This window comes from Haliotis asinina, chromosome 11 (assembly GCF_037392515.1).
Source record: "Haliotis asinina isolate JCU_RB_2024 chromosome 11, JCU_Hal_asi_v2, whole genome shotgun sequence".
Lineage (NCBI taxonomy): Eukaryota > Metazoa > Mollusca > Gastropoda > Lepetellida > Haliotidae > Haliotis > Haliotis asinina.
In genome coordinates this window covers 9549825-9569010 of record NC_090290.1, presented here as the reverse complement: position 1 = coordinate 9569010, position 19186 = coordinate 9549825, and the positions used below count along the sequence as shown (strand labels likewise).

At 39.0% G+C, this 19186-nt stretch overlaps 1 protein-coding gene across 1 annotated transcript; it reads left to right on the top strand.

Moving 5' to 3' along the window:
- The first annotated feature begins 1107 nt into the window (after positions 1–1107).
- Positions 1108–17782, top strand: LOC137256177 (neuronal acetylcholine receptor subunit alpha-2-like). The gene is made up of 7 exons (XM_067793883.1): positions 1108–1296; positions 3017–3153; positions 3889–3933; positions 6292–6401; positions 14363–14907; positions 15376–15566; positions 15683–17782. Exons 1-7 carry the CDS (start codon positions 1254–1256, stop codon positions 15962–15964), a joined length of 1353 nt encoding a protein of 450 aa, XP_067649984.1. The 5' UTR covers positions 1108–1253; the 3' UTR covers positions 15965–17782.
- Positions 17783–19186: the final 1404 nt, after the last annotated feature.

The window sequence follows — 19186 nt, the reverse complement described above, 5'->3', positions numbered from 1 at the left end:
ACATATTGAATAGTTCAAGAAACAAGTGGTATGTTTATGCTAAATATTGAATAGTTCAAGAAACAAGTGGTATGTTAACGTTACATATTGAATAGTTCAAGAAACAAGTGGTATGTTTATGTTCATACTGAACCAAGGAAGAGAAAGAGTGATACGTTTACATTTAATGTTGAAATGTTCAGAACACAAAGTGACGTATTAACAGACAGCCAAACAGGTTTAATTCAGTAAATGTGGTTCCAAGTACATTTGAAATTAATGACAACTATTGGTCACTTGACATGAGATATTGGTTTTACACATGATTTATGATATGATCGATAATCTCCAGAGTATACGTTCAAATAAATTACAACCACTACCCTTTTTCTGCTTTACTTCTTTTTTCCCCTTTTTTCTTTTCATTTTATATATCCAGCAAAGTGTCTGCGCTGCCTACGCTACGCGAACCAGTATCTAACTGATTAATCTGAACAAGAGGTATCCTGATAGAGGTAGAGGGCGCGCTTGCATATATGTCTTGAGGGTTTTGGACCTGTCAGTTTGTCCGTATACCCACCCCTTCTAAATATTCAAAAGTTCAATTTCCTCGTGCGAATCGTGTTGTGATGGTGTTTTGCTGAACTAAGACACCTGTTAGACAGTAGCGGTATTGATTTTACGCCACGGTCAGCATGTAATGCACATGCTTGATTGCCAAGCTTGAGTGTCAAGCATCTACCTGTAGCAACCAAGTGTATTCGTCCAGATTACAGTAGACCTGCTTCATTTCAGACTTACGATTTGCAGGGAGGACTGTTTAGTAGGGAAAACAACGTAGGTCATATATTTCATCCCCAGTGTCATCCACTGTTTCAGGCAACGCTTGTCCCTTTCACACAATCAATTGACGGACTGTTTAGTACAGCCACGTGATATATCATGCAATTATTCACAAGTCGGTAATATCACAGTCATTAGTCAGATAATGTTATTGTGAATTCCCGATCGTTTTGACTTTTGCCATTTACAACCACATTACGATAGGCTATAGAACTTAATATTTGTCATTGTGCCGTTGATGAATAATTATGTAATGTTGTCTAAATACGTGAACCGTCCTGCCACAGAATGTATCCGACAGCAGCTGCATCTAGCTGTGCTGGAACCCGGCAAGTAATCTACTGATCAAGACAGATAGCTGGACTAGTTTCCGGTTCGTTCAATGTTGCACACAGTTTCACCGATAGGCTTGTATTGCTGAGTTCTCAGAGATGGATGTCAAGTCGGTTCTTCTCTTCACTGGATGGATGCTAGGTAAGGACAATCTTTCAGAGTGTGTCAAAGCATCGGCTACAACTTGTGCATGATGCTGTTTTCCACATCTCTTCATACAACATGTTACAACAAGCCCCCGTGTCTTCTCGTTTCCTGTATAAACCCTGAACTATGCTATGGTATCTTCCCATTCCCTGTTATTCTTGATATTGCTTCGTTGCTATTGTGTTTCTGATCTCCTTACACTTGGTGTTATGCTGTTGTTTCATGATGTCTCTTGTGTATGCCTGTGGTTCCGATCTTTCCATCTCTGCTCCATTTTTCCTGTCTAACCTTATGATGTTCTGTTGTTGCATCCCTCCTGTTTGTCGCTCATGATGTCCCGTTGCTTAACGCCCACTCTCCACCTCTGATGGTGTCTTATTGTTTAATATCTACCGTCTGTTGATGATGGTGGTCCATTGTCTAACATATGTCCCTGATGATTTCATTTTGTTTCACGTGTTCTGTTCTCCCTTTAAATCGTTTGATCCAGAAATCGTTTGATCTCTTCATAACAGTTCTAGTTTACAGCAGAACGGCTCTAAATGTTCAAAGAAAACCAATATCGTATATTCAGACGCTCTTCCGTGCTTTCAAGCTATAAGGCATCCATTTTCAATAGAAAATATTGAATCATATAATGATCTTGTACTGGCCTATACGACATCATTGTCTCTTGGTTACCCAGACACGTTTGCATTTCTCGTAAAACAATGGCCAATCTTGCTGCCAAGGCAGCACTCAACAAACCTGTGACACCACTTCTTGTTCCATACTCTCACTATAAAGCTAACATCAGATCTTACGTCGGTGATCTCATGCAAAAGGAGGGGGAGATACGTATAAAAAAATACTTGAAATGCAACCCGAAATTAGTTACACCTACTTGGGCTGTCAGTCAACATTTGAAGAGGTCATTATTTATTTATTGAAAGGTGAGTATTCCCCATTTTGCATCCATCGTGATGAAAGAATTAGGGTCAAGCATGTCCATCTTGACCGCATAGATTTTTCCATCACGAGGGAAAACTATTTCAGAGCCAAAACAGTTAAGGATCTTTTTAAAGATCTGTAAATTACCATTTTATTATTGAACTATTAACGGAAATTGAATTAACTGATCAATTTGGATTGCTATATTTTGTATATTCGTATATATTGTTATACTGGTTGTAAAATATAGCAACTTTGATTGTTAGTGCCTGTATCCTCGAACGGGGTTAAAGTAATGTAAATCTATTGCCCTCCTGAGAGGATATGTAACTAACAACACCATCAAGGGAAATTTAAAGTTGTCAGGATTTGAAAACGAAGCTATACTGTTTTTGTGGGTTTTTTTAAAATTATGGCTAATTTTTCCCACTATCGCCAGTGTCTGCTTGGGTTCATGCAGGTGGCAAAAGTACTGTACGTCCCCATGATAGTCGCTAGTATAGTGATCTACCATCATTTGTTGGCGATCTCTAGTCCATTTTCAGGATTGAATGTCCAAATAGTATATAATTTTAAGTTACATTCTAGTTTCAAAACACTTACTGTGATATTCTTACTTTACTATCCTTTGGCGACATATTTTATAAAATAAAATGATAAAAGAATTGACTGATTCAGTCACGGTATGGCTGAAATATTGCTAAAGTAACTTTTAACTCACTCACACTGTATTGTCCTGTTCGGTGGTTTCGTCTGTTTATCCCTGATCCTGTTCTGTTGTCAGCCTCGGCAGTTTGCAACCCCAAACAACGCCTGGTTGCGGATTTGTTTCGAAATTACGACAAACGCGTTGAACCCTTTGGTCCTAACACTACCCTCGATGTGAAGATGGATCTCACCCTTGTCCAGATATTTGACGTTGTAAGTGTGTCTGACCAGAGTTGTTCCGTCACGTTGTATAATGGAATGGGTTAAATGCTGCAAGACTTGAATCTTGAAATCTGCAATAGCTGTAACGCACTGTTTACTGGTTCAATAAATTTGCACACTTCCACAGCGATATTAAAAGGTCCAAGAGATACAGAGTTATGTTTACTTCATATAATTGAACACTTCGAGAGAAATAATGGATGTTTATATCATATATGGAATATATCAAGGAAAGTAATACTATATTTACGTTAAATAGTGAATAGTAATATGAAAGGTAGACAATACTCATGTGTTCACCTTCGAAATTGAATATTACTAGGAAACATAGAGATACGTTTATACTCAATATTGCAAAGTTCAAGAGACATTGTGAATTGTTGGCGTTAATGTGGACTAGTTTACCTGCTTACCTTATATTTGGAGCAGTTCAAGAGAACTGATGATTTTTTACATTTTATATTAAATAGTTCGAGAGAAAGAGTGTTACGATTTCGTTTAATATTGAATAGATAAGACAGAATTGCGTCGCGTTGACGTTTGCATTAACGTTGTTCAGTACAGTTGTGTCGGGACAACGTGACAGTTTAGCTACGTATTACTATTTCCGGGACATCGTTACTGAGTTACTCATTTTATTTGCTGTCGTTTCTTCACCTACGGTGATATTTTAGATATAGAGTGATACGAACTGATGTCATCATTATCCCTTACAAATTATTGTAGGACGAGAAAAAGCAAGTGCTGACTACAAACTGCTGGATATCTTTGGTAAGTATGCGTGAGTTCGGTTTTAATTCTGCTTAGAACAATTTTTAAGTTGTATGACAACATACCAGTTGCGTATGGGAGTAATCCGATTACATTATCTCTTAACATACATATGGGCATTAATTAAGCACCGCCAAAGATAATTGTCGATTGTAAGAAAAAGGAATCAAACAGAGAAGTCAACCAGTTATATCTAAATACACATGCAGTTAGCATGAAATTCACGTGCTGACTCAAATGCATGCTTTGCAAAGGTCTGTCATGGTACAAGCGATTGATGGGTATAAAAATGTGAAATGAAGTATCCTCCTTGCTTTCTTATCGATGCATCAATAAGTGAACAGTGCAGAAATTGAACATTTTTGGACATGCTGAGGCGTAGGCTTTCTGAAAATACCAAATGGCAGATTATTGGTATGCATGAAGCTGGTTCGTCCTGTCGCAGCTTTGGGTCCAGATTGAATATCAGTGACAGTGTCATTAGTCGCCGTGTAAGGAAACATTCGGCCACTGGTTACATCAAGGATCGTCCACGATCAGGAAGGCTGAGAAACAATCACTCCCCGTGATGACCGTGCACTAGTTAACCTAGTGAGACGCAGGCCCATGACCAATGCCAAAGATCTCAGAGTACAATGGAGAGTGGGTGTTCGTCTCTTAACCAGCACAATCCGAATGAGGCTCAGGTCCGCTGGACTCTGTGCACGCCTTCCCATCAGACGTCCCATGCTCACTGATAGACACAAGGCTCAGCGTTTGGCGTGGTGTAATCAACGGTAAAACCACAATCTGAGGATATGGCGCAGGATCCATTAGTCCGATGAAACCTGTTTTCTTCTTCGTGTTACTGATGACCGGTGGCGAGTGTGGAGAAGGAGTAAGGAGGTTTATCAGCAGCGGATGATCCATGCAGCTGAACCCTTTGGCGGTGGCTCTGTAATAGTGCGGGGCTGTATCTCCTATGACTGTAATCTGAATCTTATCACCATTCAAGGATACCCAATGGTCAGAGATACCAACAGGAAGTAATGGAAGCTGCTGTTGTCCCGCATTTTGATAACCACCCCCACGCCAGTAGGCTAGTATTTAAGGACGATAATGCTAGGCTCCATCGTTCCAGAGCTGTTTTCGCATACTTGCAGACCAACGCAGTTGACAGATTACCTTGACTTGCGAGAAGCCCTGATCTCAACCCAACTGAGCATTTATGGGACCATCTGGGGCGTCAAGTTCAAGAAAGGGATCCACCTGTTCAAAATCTATAGGAATTAGCCCTGGCTTTTCATGAGGAATAGCAGAGGATTCAAATGATGCGCGTTCGACGTTTGATTTCCAGCACCAGGAGGAGGGTTGCAGCACTTTTTCGGGCGAGGGGAGGATACACCAAATACCGATGTTACCATTACTGCTGGCTTAGGATTGTACAGTGAACGTTTTTTGGGAACGTTGGGTTTTTTTTTGAGACATTGTCTGTGTGGTAACCATAGTTTTGGACATGATTATTGATGACGTTTTTAGTGCCCCCATGTTTTGACCGTCAATAAATTACAGCCGAAAGTAGCAGCAGTGTTAGTAGTTGATGGACTGACACTTTAGATGGTTCAGTTAACGAAATTATAATCATGTGTTTGGTTTCCATGTCATGAATGACCAGTGTGTTGTGTTAAGCACAATCTTATAGCACGAAAATGGATGGTGCTTGATTAGTGCTCATGTGTATATATACCTGAAACAGAGCATTCACGTACAAATCACCAGCTTCTGGTGTGAAATTACAACTGTAACTAGTAAATTTCCCCACATCCTTTATACCATTATGAAACTTTCATCAAAATTTCATTGAAGCGGCAGGACGATTTAAGACTGATCTGGAAAGCATAACATGTACAATTTATAAAAAGAATGCTATTTGTGACAGAGTTCATTCTATTGTATCATGTATACATCTTAATGATGAAAGTAAGAAGACAGATACTTCACTTTTATTTTTGCAAAATCCACACATGGACAAATGTATCTCACTTGTGAAATCAGATTGTAAATCACTCCTATTGAAACTATCACGCTTTGCTGAAAGTGTTTTAGTCATTTCTAAATTGTGGATAAATTTCATTGTGATATATAATCCCATTTCATTTAAAAATACACGTCAATCTACCACACAGACAGGTCAAATGCACTGAGATGTGTACATTTGGATTATTGTCGATGATTATTGCCTGGTTGCAGCAAGTACGTATTTGACAGTGTGTTTCTTAAAGAACTGAATATGCTTCTGCTGGTTTTAGGAGTATTGTGCAAACTAGATTAAGGAACGGTATGGCATTAATCAAGGCATGTTTTGTAATCTTTTCTTAGTATTGGATAGATGCAGCGTTAGCATGGCAACCTGAAAAATACAAGAACGTGACAGACATCCGGATCCCGGCTGACTCCATATGGACGCCTGACCTGAGACTAAGAAACTCGTGAGTACCTCCTGATATCAGTTATGGCATGTATTATGAGGAAAGTACTTAAGAAATAATTCATCTTGGACCTGGATATGTGTCCTTAAAATGATACAATAGCTTCAAATAATGCTAGTAATGCCACTGTCAATGGGATGTTATCACTTATCATTACACCAGTACTACCCTTCCGTGTATGTGTAGGTGTTTTGTGCGTGTGTATGTGTCTGTGTGTGTCGGGAGTGGGGGTTGTATGAGGCAGTATAAGGGTGTGTAATTGTGCGCCTGTTTGTGGGTGTGTCAGTGTGTTTGTGTGGGTGCGTGTGAGGTTGAGTGGATGATGCTATCATACTTGTTGAAGTATATATTTGATATATATTTGTCTGAACACATACTTGTCTCTGTGTAGACAGTTAACAGCATGTATAAAACCTTGTTTTAGCAGCATTTTTAGAAGTTGTGAAGTACAATATAGAACAGGCTTTCTGGACATCAACCTCTTTATTTCGAGAGTTCAACGTTTCCGCCATATAGATATTTTTTCCATCATAAATAATACTGAATTTGATGCAGGAGGGGGGGGGGCGATGCTGAAAAACCTAGACGAGAGTAAGCCCTAAGATATCTATTTGCTACCTTAGTGAAGCATCGAATCAGGCCAATTCATAAAACTCCTATCAAGCACACATTTATAGAACATTCTCTGCATTCTCCACCCTCATCAGTTTTCTTCGTGCCAGCCCAGCATGTGTTGTCTATGATACAGACCATAATTGTGGACAGAGCTACATATGCAAAACATCGGGATCCATCAACACCCGAGCCAAAGAACATCATGCTTTCAGTGACCAATTCGGACATGAAATCGGTTATTTCGGACCGCATCAAAACTAACCCCAATCACAATATGGAGTGGTCTGAGATCACTATTCTTGCCAGTTATCAAGCTTAACTACATGCAACTCACCAAAGCATTTCCTGTCAAACGACAAAAGGTGACTGTCAACCGTGACTGTCATCCACCAAGGTTAATCTATTGTGTAAGCTCAATTTGTTGTATAAACATTTTAGCCTGTTTTGTAACTGATCCTTTTTTATACAATAACAACATCGCCATACTTGTTATGCATGACCTTTCGTCTGTCTTTGATACCTTTGACCACAACAGCTTGATGGATTGACTACATACTCATTTTAGTAGCTATGGAACTGTTTGGAAATGGTGCTTCACATACTTCTGTGACAGAACTCATTCAAGACACTCAGGCTCGCTTTCCAGTGTGTTAACTCCACGGATTCCTCATACCTGTGCGATCTTCTCACACCATACAATCCTCCTCGTTCCCTCAGATCCATTACCCAACACTTTCTTTATCCGCTACCATTCAACCACAAGGCATTTGGTGTCCGTTCTTTTGTCTCAATTGTAACTACATCATGGAAGTTACTTCCGCCTACAGTATATACAGTCCCATCTCTTCAAGTGTCCTAGCACAACCTGAAAACACAACTTTTCAGTTGATACAAACGGTAGCTCTCTCCAAATTTACGAAACTCTACTACTGATTCATGTGACTTTCGATGTGTATGGGTTTTTGAATGTTTTTGCATACTTTGAGCATGCCCCGTTGTGGAATGGAAAATTGCGTAGTAGAAATACAATCGTCATGTTCCCAATTGTGCAGATCGATGTTCATGCTATTGATCACTGGATTATCTACAGGCTGCCCCAATATAGAATAATGCAGAGTCACACACTCACTTTTACACATTAAAGCTAGCGTGCAAAAGAATGGTTTGGGTGATCCCAGCAGTCAGGCTGGTAAGATTTATCGTCAGCCCAGGGTCTTGCCAAATCAAACCCACCATGAACTTTCCAGAGCGTGTCAAAAGGGGTCTGCGGTTGGAGGAGCTTTTCCTAAATCTTGCCAATCAGACGGGACAGGAAAAGGGACAGGAAAAATAATGATATAAATAAAGTCATTGGCTCTATTGGAAAGGACAGGATCAAGTTTGTTAGCAATATTCATTCTCATACTGTATATGGGCATCATTTTCCATGCCTCCATGGACATGTTCATACATGACATGGCACACGTGGTAGTGTAAGCAGCGAGCCATGCCATATCCTTTAAGATATGTTGTGACAAGGAAGGGCATCCACTGACAAGATGCTGCCAAGAGTCTATTTGAATTAGTTGTTTTGTTTAGTTGGTTTGATGAATTTGTTCTTTTCCTATTTTTTAGGGAAGCGACAATTTGCAGAAGTAACTTTTCATTTCTTGGTTTGCAATAAAAGTTCAATTTCCTCCAAACTGAATTTTGTATTTTAGACATGGGATTCCCTGATGATATTTTAAAACACGGCTTCACCAAGGAAATATTTTCTTCTAGATTCAGTGCGTATTACAAGAAAGCCTTCTGTCTTTATTCTGTTGTTATTATCATCATATGGTCAGTATTTATTTACATAATCGCCTCTTCCACAACCGCCCCTTTGTGTACTCACTAACTTTATCAGATCACTTGCTAACCTGTTATGTTAACTATGGTGTCTACACACACAAACACACTCTCACAAGCACACGTATACGCATACGCAAACACAAACGCACACACTCACGCACACTCTCACACCCACTTTCACACGCACTGGCGCTCACACACTCACACACACACTCACAACCTCACACACACAGACATGCACACACACAAATATATATTCGTCATTCATCATGCATCATCCCTGCTACACAACAGTACAAGAATTGTACGCCCCTCCTAACAAGATCACGAAATCACAGCAGCAGAGAAATATAGGTATTTATCAAAATACATCGGCAACTAAGACATCGAACTATCTATACTGTTTTGTAAGGGTATAGAGTGTCTTTATGAAGTAGCTATGATAGACTTAGTGCTCTACAGAGCTCGGATGGGACTGTTTAGACAGCCGAGTGGTACGAGACAGATCAGCCATTGTGACAGGTACACACCGTACTCCGCTAGCTCTGATGTGCCCTACAGACTAGCTCTGTGTTCTGTGCTCTTCTCACTACATCTTCTGCTATCATTCTCACTAGTGCACTTGGTTGAAGCTTCTGCAGATACTGGCTCCCCCCATTGTGATCTTGTGGCGAAAAGAAATGTTTGTTTACATTTGTGTGACAGTAGTGACGTCACGGACAGCTCAGCTCTGACAAGTGCCGTGAGTTACAAATACCTGAGGGCAGGAGCAGCTTTGCCTCTTAAGAGACTGATCCCGTCTATGCTTCTGCTGTCAGGTGACATAGAACTCAACCCTGGCCCTGTAGATGGTTTAGAGGAGATGATGAGCACCATTTTGGAACAGATTAAGGCTGGTGAGGTCAGATTAGCTACAGACATCAGATCGATTAAAGATGATATCAACAGCATGAAGATTGACATACAGAAGTTGAGAGATGATATTAATTCCAATAAACAAGAGCAGCATGTGATCAGACTGGATGTCGACGCACTAGATGAACGGGCGCATAATATGGAGAGTTATCTAGAGGAGTTAGATTATAGGATAGAAGACCAGGAACAGCGTAGCAGACGAAACAACCTAGTTCTGTATAATGTACCTGAGGGTGAGGACCGAGAGACTTACACTGACAGTAAGCAGAAAGTGTTGGACATTCTTAATAAGGCCATGGAAGGTACTGATCTTCCACCCTTAGTCTCCAGGGATATTGAGAGGGCCCACAGATTGTCTGGTAAAAGGGGGGACAAGCCAAGGCCTATTATAGTGAGAATGTGCAATTGGGAGGACAAATGGCGGTCGGTCAAGCTGAGAAGTGAATTGAAAAGTCAAGGAGTGGGGATCGCTAACGACTTGACCACATTCCAACGTCAGGAGCTACAGCGACGGCGTACAGAGAACCCCAACATACGTTACTACTTTAAAGGTAACAAGTTGATGGAAGTTCCCTTGAACAACACGGCTCACTCGAACAGGGCTACACGACCACGTTCACGCACACGTAACAACGCTTGGGGTGGAAGTAACCAGGGACTTAGCCGGAGACCCAGGTCTGAGTCACGTCACGCGGACATGGACGACACCCAGTAGGGGTGTGGCCAGGGCCTTGAGTCTCATAAGGAACATTTTACGGCGCATCGGAAACACTCATATGTAATGAGCCAATTCCTAACATACACATTACTACTACAAATGACCATGATAACCCGACAGACTCAGTGATTTTTTTGTTTTGGAACATTGGTGGAATTATACACAAATTATGTGACACCGATTTTATTGACTATGTTAAATCATTTGATGTAATTGACCTGAGTGAAACTTGGAGTAGTGATGTAGAATTACAGAATATCTTCCCTGATCATGATGTGATAGTGAAAACAGCAGATAAATTATCTACTAGTGGGAGACTATCCGGTGGAATGGTAGTGTTAATACGTCGTCAGTTTTGTAGTTATAAGAAATGGATAAAGCTAACAGATAATGCTATCTTCATATTATTTGATCGAGTTCTATTTGGTTTAGACAGAGACATTCTATACTCATGTGTTTACATTCAACCGGAGAGCTCGACCTGGTATGATAAACTATCACCAAACTGTAAAAACGGAATGCTTCTGTATCAAGAGCCCTTATTAGATATCATTTCTGGTTTACCCGATGTTTATATCCTCAGTGGCGGAGATTTTAATGCCCGAACTAGTACAAACCCAGATTTTGTAGAAGATGACCTTCTAGATTATACAGAAAACCAAAATGCATCACAGTGGGACTTTTTAACAGACTATTTTAATTTGAAACGTTTTTCCGCCGACAGAACTTTAAACAACTTTGGTAAATCCTTACTAGATCTTTGTTCTATCATGAATATTCATATTATGAATGGGCGCTGTGGTGGTGATACAGAAGTTGGAGACTTTACTTTTATAGGTAACAACGGGGCAAGTGTAATAGATTACATAATATCATCGTCTGTGTTATTTGACCATGTTTGTGACTTTAGCATACAGTCACGTACTGAATCAGATCATCTACCTGTTACCTTATCAGTAAAAGCACAACATGTTAGATCTTTAGATAACACTAAAAGAAATTCAAATAAGGCCTATAGGTTTTATTGGCAACAGGATAAAGTTGAAGTATTTAGAGAAAATCTATTGTCTGAAAACATTCAGTTATTGTTTGACAAGTCAGTCGATTCTGCTTTTACAAATATAGACGATAGCATTAGATATGTCACAGATGCACTGTGTTCCGCAGCGGGAGATATGAAACGTAAAGTTGGTATGATACGTAGAATACCAAACAAATGGTATGATGGAACTTAAGAAATTGAAAAGAAAACGGTGTAAATTACTAAACAAGTTTAGAAAGGTAAAAGACAAGGAAACGTTTGAAGATTATTGTCAAGTAAGAAATGAATATAATGCAGTTTGTAAAAAAAAAAAAACTTGATTATTATAAGAACAAAAAAGCGGATATAGAAAATAATATAGCAGATTAAAAAAAGTTCTGGAATAAACTTAAGTCTTTGAAGAATCCTACCATATCAAACAACAGTATTGACATGAATGACTGGCATCAGCATTTTAGTGGCCTCTTCAATTTCAGAACTGATCAACAGAAAGGAGTAAATGATAAGGTAGAAACATTAAACGCATCTGAAACCTCTGACTCTAGTTTTGAGATAACAAAGGATATGTTGGATTCTCCGATCAGTAGAGAAGAAATACGTGATGGTATCAATAACTTAAAATGTAATAAATCGCCTGGGGTTGATGATGTTTTACCTGAGATGATTAAGAGCTCAGCAGATATAATAGCGCCCTACCTGGAACTGTTGTTCAATATCATTCTTGAAAGCGGAACGTATCCATCCAGTTGGTCCATCGGTATTATCGTTCTAATTCATAAACAAGGCAGTGTTGACAATCCAAACAACTATAGAGGAATCACACTTTTAAGTATTTTTAGTAAAGTTTTCACTTTTATCATAAATAAAAGACTAGTGACGTGGGGGGAAGCAATGAATAAAATCAGCGAGTCTCAGGCTGGATTTAGACATGGGTATACGACCATAGACAATATGTTTATCCTACATAGTATTATACAACGTTATCTTAATTTCAAGGGTGGTAAATTATATGCTCTTTTTGTTGATTTTGAAAAAGCGTTTGACTCTGTCGACAGGAAGAAACTTTGGGATACGTTCAGTACTCATGGACTTAGCCCGAAAATGAAAAATCTGTTACACAATATCTATGAAAATGTAAAAGCTTGCGTCAGAAATAATAATGAATTGTCAGATACATTTAACCTAGAGCTTGGAGTGAGGAAAGGTTGTATACTTAACCCATTCTTATTTTCGTTTTTCATTAATGACCTAGCAACTCAAATTGAAATGAATTGTGAAAATGGAATCCAATTGCATCCAGATATTGTACACGTATTTCTGCTGCTTTTTGCAGATGACATTGTCCTATTCTCGAGCACTGTGGCAGGTTTACAAAAACTAATAATGGAACTAGAGACATATTGTGATGAGTACAAGTTAAAGGTTAACAGGAATAAAACTAAAGTAGCAATTTTGCAAAAGGGGAGGGCGCCTAGCGAAAAATGGCAGTACAGGGGCATAGAACTAGAAACCACCAGTTCGTATAAATACTTGGGAATATTTTTTAGTCACTGTCTCTCATGGCTAACACATGCTAAATACGCAAGTCTGCAAGCTCAGAAGGTCATGATAGGTCTCTATAAGCAGCTGAATGTATTTGGAGATTTAAATATAAGTTCGTACTTCAAGATATTTGATGCAAACATTTACCCTATAATAATCTATAATATAATCATCTACCAGATATTGAACGGGTGCAATTACAAGCTTGCAAGAAATTTCTTGGTGTTAAACACAATACAGCGAATTTAATGGTTTACGGAGAATGTGGTAGATATCCAATGTCGCTATTTACGAGTATAAAGGTAATTAAATATTGGTTAAAATTATTGAATATGCCCCCGTATCGTTTACCCAAAACATGCTACAATATGTTGGTACTATTTGATAGAAACGGCCACACTAACTGGGTTACTGCAATTAGAAAATTTCTATTCTCAAAAGGCTTTGGATATGTCTGGAACAATCAATATGTCGATTTTAAGAACTTGTTTATTTCAGAATTAACGAGAAGACTAAAAGATATGTATTTGCAAGAATGGTTTGAAAACATGTCTCTTTCGAGCAAATGTCTTTACTATAGAATGATTAAATATAATTTAGACCAGGAAATGTATCTGTCAGTTATTAATGTCAAAAGGTTTAGAACGGCGTTAAGTAGATTTAGATGTTTCTCGCACAATTTATATACTGAGAGTGGAAGATTTAGAGCGATTGATAGAGAGAATAGGATTTGTAAGCTTTGTGATCAGTGTGCCATTGAAGATGAATATCATTTTCTTTTAATATGCCCGGTGTATACTCGATTGAGAAATCTTTATATCAACAAATACTACAGTGTGCATGCAAACCAACACAAATTTGTTGCGCTATTGAGTAATAGAAACAAAATTATACTTCAAAACCTGGCAATGTTTGTGTATTATGCAATGAAATTCAAAGCTGAATATATGTTAGAACATAATATTAGTTACATGTAGGTACCCATTTGTCATAACTAATTACATACCATGTGATGCGCTGAATAAGATATGCTATGGCATGTTGTATCTGTATGCTGCACTTACAATGATTTTTATCTAAAGTTTTGAAGTTGAAGTTTTTGATGTTTTGCTTGTACTATATTCAGTATTTTTGAATATATTTCAGTATATTTGAATAAAAGTTGACAATGGACAAGAATTTAGGGAAGAGAGTATTCGTTATCAATAAAGCTTCTTCAATACTGTCTAAAGCCTCTTCACGTATTCACATTTTAGACTGAAAGTGCTTAATCATTTGTATTCACTTCTGGTGCAGAGCAGAAGTAAACAACCAAGTGTCATCAAGCGGACTAAACAATGCCGTTCTGGTGTCAAGCGGAATCGTGTCTGTGTCCTACCAGGTCATCTTAAAGACGTGGTGTCAAATCGACGTCGCATCATTTCCCATGGATCAACAGCACTGTGTGATGACGTTCGAGTCGTGGACATATAATGGCGATCAACTCAATATCTCAAATGGTGAAGGAGAGGAAGCACCCTTAGATGAATACATGGGCAATGGGGAATGGGAAGTGACCTCATTCCTGAAGTACCGACACGCTGTACGATACACATGTTGCCCGGAGCCCTATATTACATTGAAGTACTTTGTGAAACTGAAACGTTGGCCACTGTTTTTCCTCGTGTATCTCATGATGCCCTGCCTCATCATCACCTTGGTGGCTCTGCTGGGACTCCTGGTGCCCAACGAATCCGGAGAGAAAATATCTATTGGAATCACTTCTCTTCTGTCAATGATAGCGTTGTTGCTTGTTATTTCGACATGGCTACCATCGACGTCGATTGCCATTCCCCTGCTTGGTTCGTCTTGTTTTTCAAAAATATTTTTACTCACTAACTGACTCACTCAGCATTGCTGGCAACTTCTTTGAGATTTTTGGCCCCACTGGTTAACGTCCACAAATACTACAAGACGAAACAGTTGCATTTCCTTTGAGTATAGATGAATTTTCTCATTGTAGCGATGTTTTGATTATATATCATACATATCTCAAATGAATCCAACCTATGGGAGACAGACCCAAATCAGATTCATCTACAGAAAAGTTTTTTGAGCAATATTCCATCAAAACCATGGCATTGAACACTAGAACTGGGCTTCATTATGCTACATTTACACTACATTTGTGCAACATTTGTACTGCACGTTATCAATGTGACTGTTTCACTGATTATGTAAACCAAAGATATACTATCCGTTTCTAGCACTCATACATCAAAATGTTATGTCCCCACCAAATATATCTAATCTGGGTTTTTCTCACGCAGGTCGGTACTTCGTGATCAATATCTTTATTGTGTCTCTGAGTATTTGTCTGGCTGTGTTCACTCTGAATATCCATCACCGAGGGACGAGAGGACATAAACTGCCACGACTTGTCAAAACGCTGTGTTTCGGTTTCCTTGCGAGGATCCTGCTCATCAAAATTGACCTGCCACAGACTACCGATGAGAACATGGTATGTTTAATGGTCACTCTTCGATAATGTAAGCTCTGGTGAAAATACCTGCTCTGATTGAGGCAGTTACAAGTATCTATTTTTGTCGGGATTTAATGCATAATTTTCACATGCAGACCCTAATTCCTGCTGATGACGAGGGTATGGATGAAGGCAAAGCAGCACTCACGGTGACGGAGGGACAGCCCGGTGGAGGGAATAACGTGGTGGATGTTCTCAACCGACTGCTCCACACAGTAGAAAAGGCCGTGGACCTACACAAGAGGAGGATCACAACACAAGACAGTCTTGACGAGGCTACGTATGAATGGAAACAGCTGGCCATCGTTCTTGAACGCGCTCTGACCATCATAGTTCTCATTGTCACTGTGTGTACTGCAATTGTAATGTTTACATAGACTCACAGCGGGCTAAAGTGTTTGCGAATCAGTCTTGCTATCATTTCTCGTCGGGGAGGAACCATGAGGTAGCCTTGTAGTTTACGGGTTTGCTAATGAGACCCAGCTACTATTTTCGGTACGGGTAGAACCAAGAGGTAGCCTAGTAGTAGAAAAACTCTTCACGCATTGCACTGCAGGCCTTGCTTCTATTCCACACACTATATACTTTTATCTTCTGTTTCCCAGTACAGGCTAGCAGTTAAAGCGTTCATTCATCAGGTCATTAACCTGACTGTCACATTTGATCACAACTCTTACAGTCTCGATGGCAGGAAAATGTAGAGTGGTGGGTACTTTTTACTGACTATACATACGTATAGTGACTAGACTTGGATCGTTGTTTTACAATGAACAACACAACGACATAACAAGGGGAGTGACCAGGAATCAGCCGTCTAGTGAATATGTCGTACCACTTCACAAACGTTCTTGGCTTCAAACGTGAGATGGTGCCTATCCCTCTAAAAGGAGACGGTTTGCTTTAGTTGAGGGCAATGAGGTTGAAATGCCCTACAACTGCTTTATGGGATTTGTGACAACGCTGCGAATGGCAACATGCAGTCTCAACATGTAACTATGGTAAACTATTGGTAGTGAATGATGCGTCAGACAATGTCAGCGCCTACTGCGTACGAGGTCGAACATACCAGGCCTCATATTTTTCATACGATGCACTTCCCCCCATCATCACGATGGAATTTTGCTAAAGCTGACTGGGATTTGTATGAAATTCGCTGCTCTGCAAAACTAACACCTGATGCTTTTGTTGATGTTTCTGATCCGATAAAAACCTTCTCTAAAGAACTTCTTCAAATAGCTGATGAATGTATCCCGAAGTCCTCTTCAAATCCACACATACGTAAACCATGGTTTACTGCTGACTGCAAACAAGCTAGGAATGCCCGGAAGAAAGCTGAACAGTATTTCCGTCGCCATCCTATGGTCCATAATTTAAACAAATTTAAAATTTTAAATGCTAAAGGAAGGCGTACTTTTAAACAAAACAAACGCCAGTCATGGCAAAATTACGTTTCAAAAATAAATTCACGTACGCCAATTTCAAAGGTATGGAACATGATCCAGAAAATAAAAGGTAAGGGCTCTAAATCTAGTATTCACCATCTTAAAGATGGGAATCAGTTATTGACTAATAAATCAGATATTGCGAATAAACTTGGTGAGACTTTGGCGAAATATTCTTCCTCATCAAATTATGTACCTGAATTCCAAAAATATAAAAAACAGCAGGAAAAGAAATATATTAATTTTACTTCAGAGAATGGGGAAGACTACAATGAAACCTTTTCAATACATGAACTTCATACTGCTCTTGACCAAGCTCACGATACTGCTTCCGGAGCTGATGGTATTCATTATCAACTTCTGAAGCACTTGCCAGAATCCTGTTTAGAGACACTTTTACATATATTTGATGACATTTGGACAACTGCAAAATTTCCTCCCTCGTGGCGAGATGCCATAATTGTACCCATCCCTAAACCTGGACGTGATCATACTGATCCATCGAATTATAGACCAATTTCACTAACGAGCTGCGTTTGCAAAACCATGGAACGCATGATAAATAATCGACTTGTTTGGTACTTGGAGACTAATAACCTAATAACAGATATACAATGTGGTTTCCGTAAAAATAGAAGTACCATCATTCATTTAGTGCGTTTAGAATCTTTTGTTTAGAATGCCATAATTAATAGACAACATGCTATGTCAATCTTTTTCGATCTAGAAAAAGCATACGACACGACATGGAAACATGGGATTTTAAAAGATTTACATGACTTTGGATTACGAGGCCGAATGCCTCAATTTAAATCCAAATTTTTAAATGACAGGCAATTTCAAGTCCGAGTTGGTTCTACCCTGTCTGACCATTATACTCAGGATCAGGGTGTCCCGCAAGGCAGTATTTTGTCTGTCACTCTGTTTAGTATTATGATCAACAGTCTATCAAAGGTTTTAACTGATTCAATCGATGGATCACTTTTTGTGGATGATTTTAATATTTCTTGTCGTGGTAAAAATATGCGCACCATTGAACGGCAATTACAGTTGTGTTTAAATAAAATAAATAAATGGTGCCTTGAAAACGGCTTTAAATTTTCTCAAACAAAAACTAATTGTATACACTTTTGTAGAAAATATAAACCGCATAAGGACCCAGAACTATCTTTAAATGGCACTCCAATCAAAGTTGTGAAGGAGGCTACATTCTTGGGTGTAAGTTTCGATTCTCATTTAACCTTCTGACCACACATTAAATCTCTTAAAGTTAAATGCCTGAAGGCACTAGATTTGCTGAAGGTTGTTTCCAATTCTAAGTGGGGAGGGGATCAAACTACCCTCCTTCATTTATACAGATCATTGGTACGATCCAAACTTGATTATGGTTCCATTGTGTATGGTGGAGCCTGCAAAAGCAAACAGAAACTATTAGATTCTGTCCATCACCAAGGTCTAAGACTTTGTCTTGGGTCCTTCAGAACTTCACCTATTGACAGTCTCTACGTTGAAGCTGATGAACCATTTCTTACACAACGCCGTATAAAATTGTCTTTACAATATATTACTAAATTATACTCCAATGAATCTAACCCTGACTATAACTGTGTGTTCAATCCCCTTTATGAGGATTTATACAATAAAACATCTTCTCTTGTCCCGCCTCTAGGACATAGAATTAAACCATTTCTTTCTTCGGCCGGCATTGAGCTGGAAAACATAGCTCCCTCCCGTCTTCTTTCTTCTCCTCCTTGGCAGTTGGTTAGGCCCCAAGTGGACTTAACATTAACCACATTTAAAAAATCAGAAACTAATGAATTACAATATAAGCAGGAAAATAATCAACTAAAACATAAATATAGCAATTATATATCCTTATTTACAGATGGGTCCAAGGATGGTGGCTCAGTGGCTTGTGCCACTGTCATTAGATCCAGAACAATATCTTCTAGATTACCAGATAATAGTTCTATCTTTACAGCAGAAGCTAACGCCATACAAACGGCTCTTAAATACATACAAAGACACCCTAAACATAAACAGTATATAATCTATTCAGACTCTCTTTCTTGCCTTCAGGCTATTAAACATACCTTTTGTAGACATCCACTTTTAATAGAAATTATGGAATTGTACAATAATCTTGCTACTGGCCAG

What these genes read in the sequence shown, in the direction of transcription:
- LOC137256177 (XM_067793883.1), top strand. Translation starts at nt 1,254, where the DNA reads ATGGATGTCAAGTCGGTTCTTCTCTTCACTGGATGGATGCTAG. An exon ending in CTTCACTGGATGGATGCTAG is followed by an intron (nt 1,297 to 3,016) that starts GTAAGGACAATC and finishes TTCTGTTGTCAG; the next exon opens with CCTCGGCAGTTTGCAACCCC. An exon ending in GACCTGAGACTAAGAAACTC is followed by an intron (nt 6,402 to 14,362) that starts GTGAGTACCTCC and finishes CTTCTGGTGCAG; the next exon opens with AGCAGAAGTAAACAACCAAG.